Here is a 10,514-nt window from a genome sequence, read left to right as displayed (position 1 = left end):
ACACCTGCAATACACCTAGGTGTAGGCCCCAACGTAGCAGAGTGGCAGCATGACATGCCATGGACTAAAGATAAGCCCCAGCTGCTGGTGAAATGCAAAGCCGGCATGAAGGCGCGACATGCGTGAAGTTGGAAGCAGTTTCAAGTGTACTGCCAGTCCACGTGAACTTTCGATGCCCTACAGTACAGTAGGTGCCGTGACACCACAGTACTTCCCGCTCGCTCCAGCAGTCCTGTTCAAAACCCATATCAGCATGTGTCCTAGCTTCCCTCAATTCGCCCAATAGCAAAACGGTCGTCAGGGCTGAGCCGCCAGGTCACAACCTGCCATGCAGCACAACCCAGTCCCTATCTACTCTTCCCACAATGCGTACCCAGAATGCGCGTTCTGTGGCAGTTAAGGCTTCACTACCAACCCACGCTACTGCCCTCAGGCCCACCACCCAGCACCTGGCTATCACAAGCCGCTGCCACAGGTATTGTTCAGCTACAGCTCTACACCCTGCACCGGCCACTGCCGCACCCCTCTACATACACACTGTGCACATTGCAACACCTGCACGCGATACAAGCCTTGCATCGCTCGCAAGGTAACACCTAGAGCCGCTGCCTTTGCTGTTGCACCGCAATTGCACACATTCCGTGTTCCGCTTTTCCTTTTTTGTAGTTTACACACACACACACAGTCAGTATGCACGGCAATGCATACACGTCTTTCACTAAAGTCTTCTGTTCTCAAACACAGTCACACACACACACACAATCCACCAAACAATCTGCTGAATTATATTCTGCAACACGCATTCCATCCCTGATGTCTCTTGGTCTCATACAAGCACGCCCCATGTACACACCCACACCCACACCGCCAGAGTCCAGCCACACCAGCACCACACCCAGTGGCCCAGCTCGATGGTGCCAAGCCCCTGCTGTTCATGCCCACCCCAGCAGTGGTGGACGGATGCGATGGCAGGACAGCGCAGCTTAGTGATGCCCCGTGCTGCCGGGGAGCACCTTGTCACCACCAGAAGTGCATGCGGCAGAGGCTGCGGCAGAGGCTGCGGTAGTGCTGCGGTATGGATGACTGAATGCGCAGTGCACACGGTCAAGGAGCACCAGGTGTGTGCGCCGGTTGCCTTGCTCCCTAACCCTCAAAAGGCCGGAACCTGGCCAGCAACTCCTCCTTTGTTGGGGGTCGGAAGGACTTGGGCGGCTCCTTGAACCCCAGTGGCTCGTACACCTCGGGCAGCCGCAGGAGCGACATGAAGGCCTGTGCACTCGCGTTGTCCCGCGCCGCCTCCAGAATCCCCTCATCCCCGTCAAAGCTCTCTCCACCAACCAAGCCACCTGAGCTGTCAGCACCGCTGCTGCCAGACTTTCCGTGCCTCCTGCCGCTGCCAGCCCCCGCCCAGTTGTCGGCGGCATCGGCGGCATCGCTATGGCCGCTGTCACTGCCAGCCCCCCTGCCTCCACTGCCGCTGGCGCCTCCCCCGCTACCATGGGCCCCTTCCCTGCGGCTGTTGGTGGCGCCTTGCCCACTGCTGCCAGAACCTCCCTCATCGTTCCTGGTGGCCCCTCGCCCCAAACCTCCACCGGTACTGCTGGCCTCTTCAGTCCGGCTTGTCTCCAGCAGAGCCCGTATGAACCCAAGTGTTGAGCTCAGAGGGCTCCTGTCCGCCTCTGTAGAGGGGGACTCCTTCAGCACAGCGGGAAGTGGGGCCGGTCCCGCCACGTGAATGGATCTCTTTGGTGCGTCTGCATCCTTGCGGCCGGCGTGCACCACGAAGTGTCGGTTGAGGTCACCGAACAGCACAATCACATCGTCTGCATTGGGCAGGGTATGGGAGCAGCCAGCTCAGTGGGAAGCAAGTATGGCATTGCGTGGGATGGTGTAGCACTGAAACCTGTATCGATTCCTGCACAGGCCTGTGTCAATCCAGCACTGGTGGCAGAGCATGCCAATCGGCACTCACCAGTTGGCCAGTCCTTCATCTGGTTGATCGCCAGATACTCGAGCAGCGCCTGGGCACGCACACTCGGCAGGCTGTCCTTCAGGGCCTTCTCGGTCTTGGCCTCGTACAGCGCAATGACTGAGTCAATCATGGACAGCAGCGCACTAGTCGTCGTGCCCGACGTGACGCACAGCTTATACCCTTCAAACAGCTCGGCACCGAACCGCTCCTGGCAATCCTTCCAGGCTGCCTCAGGGACGAAGATGTAGTCCGTCTTGGACGTCTTGATTACAATGTTGATGTTGCCGCAGAGGACCCTACCCGCCAGCCACTCGATGGCCTGCACGGGGAGGACCACCACATCTGCAGGGCAACAACGACATGGGATTGGGCACAGCTTTAGGAAGGTCATTAAGTGACAGGCACAGATCCCAATGACGGGTGCACAAGTCCCATGCATAGGGTTGTGCCGGCATTAGAACATTAGAACTAATATTAGAATAAATATAATTAGAATCTAATGAGAATTTTAGAAGACCCCGTTTAGAACGTATTAGAACATCCTAATGTCGTACGGACATTAGAACAGCCAGAAAGTCGTAGCTTTAAGGCGCATCAGCGGTTCACTGCGTGCATTTTACACGAAAATGTCAGATAGAGGTGCGGGGCCATCAAAGCCACCCCTTCCTCATCGGAAGGCGGAAGCATCAGGGCCAATGTACAAGTATGGCAACAAGGAACTCACGAAAGCCCGCAACAGGCTGGGCAAGGAGCGCGCCGAGAAGTTGATCTACCTCCGGCAGAACAGCAGGGTGTTGCAGAAGGGCCGCTTCGGTGCGAACGATGAGGAGGTGGTGATGAAGCTGCTGGAGGAGGCCAGGGAGTGAAGTACTTATTCATTGGCTTCCGCAGGAGTGGTTTGTGTTCGTTTCAAACCAGCGCCGTTTTTGCATTCCCCTTAGCGAGCAAGCACTCCCCGGCAGTGATGTGGTGATTTTGTGCAAATAGGGACGTAAATGGACACGTTTGGCGGCATTCTTGGTTGTTTCCGCAGCGGTCTGGCGTGGGTTTGGCTAGCAGGCACCAGATTAGCCCTTCCTCTCTGTGTTTTTGCATTCCCCTTAGTGAGCAAACACTCCCCCGGCAGTTATGTGGTGATTCTGTGCAAGTAGGGACTTAAAAGGACAGGTTTGGCGGCGTTCTTGGTTGTTTCCGTAGCAAGTCTGGCGTGGGTTTGGCTGGTAGGTACCCTCCCCAGGCACCCGACCGGAGTAAATTTAATTGGAAATGCGTGCGTTTACATCTGTGATGGCCTATACAAAATTTCAGGTTCAACGGACCCCTCCCTGAAAAGTTGTCGAGCGTCTTCTAATATTAGATCCTAATTTCTAATTAGAATCTAATTAGAAATTAGATTAGAACGGAAAACATTCTAATGTCAGGAACAACCCTACCCATGCAACCCCATATATGCGAACGAGATGTCCCACTACCACTCCTCCGGCATGCACCTGAGCATCCTGCATATGCATACTCATACCTGCTGGGGCGATCTGCTGTAGATGTTCCACTGCGCTCGCGATGGTTTTAGGCTCATCCTCACCGGCCCTTCCCCAGCTGAACCTGGGCGGCTTCTCGGGAGACCAGGGCTTCGCAAATGGACAGCAGCACGGCGCCTGAGCGGCTGTGACGTAGTTGAACCGCACGCTCACCGCCTCCTCTATCTGCTTGCGTTGTGTCGATGAGCAGGATGACGGAGTGACCGTGACTATGGGGACAGATAGCTGGAGGTTCTGCGCAGCCGACAGGCAGGGCATGCTCGGACGGAGTGGTTAGGGTGTGTTGTACAGAAAGGAGCAGTGCTCGCAGGCAAATGAGTGCACCAAAGGTGATAGCATACCCCTTCAATTGCGACCCTGCACAACAAGGGCCAACCCTCACCGTCAGAGTCGCTTGAATCTTGTTAAGAGAGGACATCACAAGCTTCTCGAATTCCAGCCGCGTCCATGCGCCTCCTGCACAGCAGCACGCAAGGATGTAGATAGCCATCAAAACTGAGCAGCACAACGTGCAGCACCATGTTGTTTATATATGTTAGACCTTGTTTGACGTCACAGCCACCCCGGGCGCCTCCTTCCGCATGTGAGCATGGAATGGCATTGCCTGTTGTAGGAGGATACGATGTGGTATAACGCACACAGCATATGGTCCTGCAAGGGGCCCCATCCCGCACTGCAGCCCCTTGCCACACTCGTGTCGCGTGCATACCCTTGGTGCATACCATGTCCCAGCACCCCGCCCACCACCTGCTGGTGCTGGTGAACTCCCCTGGTCTGCATCCCCTGTCACTTGGCTCCTTAAGACATTCCTTCGACCAAACCCGACCCATCGGTATGGCCATTTATTGTACAACACCGTTCGTTCAGTCATTCCCCATAGTTGGTGCTGGATGCAGCCAACAAGTTTTCAAGCCTTGGAATGACGGCAACTGATGCTGATGACCATGATTTTTAATGATGATGATGATGATGATGATGATGGCCGTTACAGCAGTTGATTATTGCGGCTATATGCCGCCACCACCGCCACTCGGTTGAATGCTCAGTAGTGTGAGAGTTTACCTATCATGATGTTTGTTTGCATATCCCTCCAAGTGAGAGGGCTTGGACCTATGCTGATGTTTGTTACAAGAAGTGAACTGAGGACTGATGCTACACGTCATGTATACGTGTTGCTGCGAGGCTACACCACATCAAATCCTATGGCATTCGTTCACCCTGAGGATCGGTTCCCTTCCCACGAGCACCAGGCCTAGAGGCCCTGCAATGCAGATGGGGTCTCACCGTCAGCTGCTGTGCTCCCGGGGCCCAGCCCTGCCGCCGCGCCTGCATGACGAGAACGTCACATGTATGCAGGTCAGGATTCTTGCACATCAAGCTGTATCCTGAAGAGACAGAGGCTGTGGTTGCACAATCGGGGATTCAATGTGTGCAGGTCTATGCTAAGTGCCACAATCCCGAGAAAAGACCTGCGTAAGTATTGGCGCGCAAAGCTTTTTAAGCAGCCCCTCACTCAAACGAAACGCAGGGTACGACGACCAGAATAAATACTCTGTACAACTGTGTGAAGGCCACGGCGGGCTGCGCAAAGGCCAGCTCTCAAAACCCAGGAGTGCGGGCTTTAAGCGTATGTGTGCAAAAGATGCAGGCATGCGAAATTCAAGAGCCTTCAAGAGCCAGGAGTGCTGGTGGGATACGCATATGCGTGTGGAAAATTCGCGGGCGTGTGGTGACGGACGCCAGATTGGCTGCTGTGAGAACCGGCCAGCGGGTTGCCCCCGCTACTGGGAAACACCACAGCATGAAGCGGGCGCGTCCGCATATCCCTTGGCATGCAGGAGTCCACTGAACGAGGGAACTGCTTCATGGCGAATTAAATAAATGCGAAAACAAAGAAAGTATAACACATTTAAAAAAGATAAACACCAACATAAAGGAAAGCTCGTGGCGACACGGGAAGCAAGGGACAATGTTGATTAATAAAAAAGGAAGCTTTCAATTGAGAAAAGAAACAAGGAAAACAAGAAGGAAAAGGAAACAAGAAAGAAAAAAGAAACAAGGACTTCGCTAGCTTGCTAGCTGAGAGGGTCGCAAAGAGATTCGTGGCCATGCTTCTGCGGCGGCCAGCTGCCACACCTCGTCCTTATTGAATGCTTCTGAAAGATGTACAATCAGCTTGGCATCCTGGGCCTCCTGGTCCATGGTTTGCGCGCAAGGCGTGCTAGGCACACAGTAAAGTAGCGCTTTCACAACCGATGCAAGGGCTGCTGAGCTCTGAGGTCCAGCTACTGTTTACGATCTATAGTTGTAAGCCTCATTTCTGCTGACCGCTCGTTCGTGCGTTGTTGTGTTGGGATGCGAGCGTGCTGAAGCACAACAAGGGGGCGGGGTACCCCCTGGGTACCCCCCGTTTTATGCCATAGGGCATGTCTTAGCCCATTCTTGCTCCTGTACAGCATAAAGCTGGTGCATTTGACACAGCCACACAGTCTAGACCACATCAGGCACAACCAGACACCACTACTAGTTACTTTCCTGTATATGTTCAGGCAGCAGTCTGGTGCTCATCAGGTGACACCAAGATGTATTGACCTTTTTGACATGCAGCTTGACCCTGGTTGATAGTATTCTGGGCATATCACTAGATCTGCATCCACTGTTCGGTTCTTTTCTGAATGTTGAGATAAAACTATTAATATAAAACTATTAATATAGAGCAGGTATTAGTCCAAAGGCCAAGGCGCAATACTACGACCATTTGTCTCTATATTGTTTATGTGGACTATAATATAGGTGCTGAAGAAGGCTTCAGGCGCACACACTTCATGGCTCACTTACATTGCATCTTGAGACGCAAGAGCTCCTCCTCGCGAAGTTTGAGCTTCTCCTCGCGGAGTTGGCGCTCCTTCTCGAGAAGTTTGAGCTTCTCCTCGCGGAGTTGGCGCTCCTCCTCGCGGAGTTGGCGCTTCTCCTCGCGCAAGTGAGCCAACTCATCTTTGTCCTTGCATTCTTTTAGTGCATCCTCCGTTGCCTCTATCTGCGACTCGACCTCCTGTATTTTCCTATCAAGATTCTCCATGCGCCTAACACCAGCGGAGTTGTGTAACTAGAGCTCCGACTGTAATGAACATTAAGCAGATGCTATATCTTCCTCGTAAGGACAAAGTCTCTGCTGGCGGAAAAATGGAAAAGCGGTTGCCGTACCTACAGGGATTACAGGGATTCATCGTAGGGACCTGAACATATACCCCGCCGGCGGACGGTCCCCTGTCCGCAACGCCGTACATCCTGACCGTTCCAGCGGACGCCTAGCGGACGGTCATGGAAACGATGGTCCAAAGCTCCAAAACATCTGTATGTAGATGATTCATGAGACGCTAATAATAAATGCTCCAGCTTGCACTCCTTGGCAAGCAATTAACGCGCAAAACACTCGCCAGGAGAAACTAACCCCAAAATTGTGACGCACATAGTCAAAAGGCTTCTAGCATAAAAGGAGAAAGCAATCGAAAGAAATAAGACAACATCCCAAGGCGCGCGGCGGACATTCTAATGACCTGTTTATGTAACCTGCTTAAATAACACCAACGCACTGGAATAATTGAATCATGCATTAAGGTCATTGCAATGGCCACAAGCACTGGGCATTAGTGAAAGGGATTCAGCAAAGACTGACCGTCACGCCCAACACGTCGTTCCATCCCTTTGTCGGCTCTGAATGGCACAATGAATGCTCTACTGGGTAAATGATCATTTGGCGGTGGAAAGAGGCCATTGTATGGCATCCGAGCTGGCGCACAGCTTGCGCATGTCCCCAAGACCCAACACGGCACCACGCCCCGCACCCGGTTACGCCCTTGTCCTGCATTCCACCTGCCAGCCTGTCTGTGCAACACAGCGCATGGCGGGCAGGCCAACGAAGCCATACCAAAGTTTCGTTCAAGACTGGGGTCCCAAGCTCTCAGAATCCCAGGCTGCCAGGCTCCGAGGCACATAGGCTCCCAGGCACACAGGCTCTTAGAATCCCAGGCTGCCAGGTTTCCAGGCTTACAGGCACACAGGCTCCCAGGCACACAGGCTCTTAGAATCCCAGAATCCCAAGCACACAAGCTCTCAGAATCCCAGGCTTCCAGGTTCCCAGGCTCTCAGAATCCCAGGCTTCCAGGTTCCCAGGCTCTCAGAATCCCAGGCTCCCAGGCACACAAGCTCTCAGAATCCCAGGCTGCCAGGTTCCCAGGCTCTTAGAATCCCAGGCTTCCAGGCACACATGCTCTTAGAATCCCAGGCTCCCAGGCACACAGGCTCTCAGAATCCCAGGCTCCCAAGCACACATGCTCTTAGAATCCCAGGCTCCCAGGCACACATGCTTTTAGAATCCTAGGCTTACAGGCACACAGGCTACCAGGCACACAGGCTCTCAGAATCCCAGGCTCCAAGGCACACATGCTCTCAGAATCCCAGGCTGCCAGGTTCCCAGACTCTTAGGCAAGGCTCCCAGGCTCCCAGGCCCAGGCTCTCAGAATCCCAGGCTCCCAGGCACACATGCTCTTAGAATCCCAGGCTCCCAGGTCCCCAGACTCTTAGAATCCCAGGCTGCCAGGTTCCCAGGCTCTTAGAACTCCCAGGCTCCCAGGCCCAGGCTCTCAGAATCCCAGGCTCCCAGGCACACATGCTCTTAGAATCCCAGGCTCCCAGGTCCCCAGACTCTTAGGTTCCAAGGCTCCCAGGCTCCCAGGCTCTCAGAATCCCAGGCTCCCAGGCACAGAAGCTCTTAGAAAGCCAGGCTCCCAGGCACACATGCTCTTAGAATCCCAGGCTCCCAGGTCCCCAGACTCTTAGGTTCCAAGGCTCCCAGGCTCCCAGGCTCTCAGAATCCCAGGCTCCCAGGCACAGAAGCTCTTAGAAAGCCAGGCTCCCAGGCACACATGCTCTCAGAATCCCAGGCTGCCAGGTCCCCAGACTCTTAGGTTCCAAGGCTCCCAGGCTCCCAGGTTCCCAGGCTCTCAGAATCCCAGGCTCCCAGGCACACATGCTCTTAGAATCCCAGGCTCCCATGCTCCCAGGTTCCCAGGCTCTTAGAATCCCAGGCTGCCAGGTTCCCAGACTCTTAGGTTCCCAGGCTCCCAGGCTCCCAGGTTCCCAGGTTCCCAGGCTCTCAGGCTGCCAGGTCCCCAGGCTGCCAGGTCCCCAGGCTGCCAGGTCCCCAGGCTGCCAGGTCCCCAGGCTGCCAGGTCCCCAGGCTGCCAGGTCCCCAGGCTGCCAGGTCCTCAAGCTCCCAGGTTCCCAAGCTCCCACGCTCCCAGGTTCCCAGGCTCTCAGAATCCCACGCTCCCAGGCTCCCAGGTTCCCAGGCTCCCAGATTCCCAGGCTCTCAGAATCCCAGGCTCCCAAGTAAACATGCTATCAGAAACCCATGCTTACAGAATCCCAGGCGCCCACGCTCCCACGTTCCCAGGTTCCCAGGCACACAGGCTTTTAGAATCCTAGGCTTACAGGAACACAGGCTCCCAGGCACACAGGGTCCCATGCACACAGGTCGCCGATGGCTGCGGTCCAAGCCTGGCCCCAAACCGCCAGATAAATATGCTCCTACATCTAATTGACTTAGCCGAATGCTAGTTTTAGCTTTGTTTACATTTCATGCATTTGCTGGCTCCTAGCGCTTGCATCGATGTAGCCCCCAGTATAGCACATTGCATTACATTATCCATGAAAAGATTATAAAACTTTAATTCACTATAAGCTCAGCAAATTGCAAGGGTAAAGGGCTCATCTGGACGCAGTTTGCATGCCGTGCTGCCGGCTTGCGCAAGGAATCTCTGCGCGCGCTCCACGCCCGCGCGCGCCGCGAGCACCAGGATAAACTACAACAAAATGTCTTTTGCTTCGTGCAAAAATATGTTGGTATGTGTTGGTATGTGTGCCCGGAAAGCTGTGCCGGACGGTCGACCGTCCGGCAGACCGTCCGCCATGGACGGTTCCACCGTCCGCCAGGGGGGGTATATGAACCACACATACGTGACAAGAAATAGGGGGGTCCTTGTGAAGCAGCTGCCCGCGTTTCCAAAGCACGTATGGTGTTGGATTGTAAGGTGCCCAAGTACGTTTGCGAGGAAGAGATTGTGGCCAGGCTGGAGAGGAAAGTGCAATGGCATATTGGAATGTGAGATTAGCGTAAGCGAGTTACAGGGCGTTTGGCGCACGGGCGAATTTACGTAGATGCGATTGTTACAGTGGACCCCGAACGGGTCGTGCGAATTTACGTAGCATCAGTCCTCAGTTCACTTCTTGGAACGAACATCAGCATAGGTCCAAGCCCTCTCGCTTGGAGGGATATGCAAACAAACATCCTGATAGGGGTAAACTCGCACGCTACCGAGCATTCAACCGAGCACATGCATGCTTAGTTGAATGGTGAGATGCGACCCCCCCTTCATTTCGTGCTCGGCAAGCCTGCCACCGCGTACCGGATATGTTGGCGATGTTACAGAGACGCTGCACCTTGGTTTCTGTGCGCAATGCGACCCCGCCGACCAAAACTACACGTGCCCAACTGAAGACATTCCCGGTGGTTGTGCAGCAGCTCTTGAGGCTGTTGCTGGCTGAAATCCATCCTGAGCTGTTGCAACACGGCTAACGCGGGCACGTCCCTATGCACAGCAAATAGCTGTTCCAAGCCAACAGCGGCGTCCATGTCACCGACAAGGCTCTAAACGTCTTATCTGTTCTTATGTTTAATTAAGTTTATGTATGTTATACTTTGCGCAACCTTGTAATTTGACTTTACTCTGAAAAAGGTGCTGTATGCGTTGCGCTACGGAATCCGCGCCCGTTTGCTTGCGCAAACTGCCGCTTCGCCAAACGCTTCCTCTTCCCGCGGTCGTTTCAAGCGCCCAGTCTTGCAAGCCACGTTGTTTGCTTTCTGTGCTTTCAATTACAGCAAAGCAGGCATCCCATTGTTCGGGCTGCATGCCGCGTGCGCCTGTGGCCAGCATGCCTTCCTG

At 54.3% G+C, this 10,514-nt stretch overlaps 1 protein-coding gene across 1 annotated transcript; it reads right to left on the bottom strand.

Moving 5' to 3' along the window:
• Nucleotides 1–223: 223 nt before the first annotated feature.
• On the bottom strand, nt 224–10,204 carry VOLCADRAFT_102614 (uncharacterized protein; the record flags this gene model as incomplete). The annotated part of the gene is made up of 8 exons (XM_002945595.1): nt 224–1,823; nt 1,973–2,314; nt 3,555–3,744; nt 3,893–3,966; nt 4,795–4,836; nt 6,349–6,593; nt 7,356–7,395; nt 10,012–10,204. 8 exons carry the CDS (start codon nt 10,202–10,204, stop codon nt 1,144–1,146), a joined length of 1,806 nt encoding a protein of 601 aa, XP_002945641.1. The 3' UTR covers nt 224–1,143.
• Between the last annotated feature and the right edge of the window lie 310 nt (nt 10,205–10,514).

This window comes from Volvox carteri (genome assembly GCF_000143455.1).
Source record: "Volvox carteri f. nagariensis unplaced genomic scaffold VOLCAscaffold_1, whole genome shotgun sequence".
NCBI lineage: Eukaryota > Viridiplantae > Chlorophyta > Chlorophyceae > Chlamydomonadales > Volvocaceae > Volvox > Volvox carteri.
Note: the sequence above shows the minus strand (reverse complement) of the source record. Positions and strands in the feature narration are given on the sequence as shown.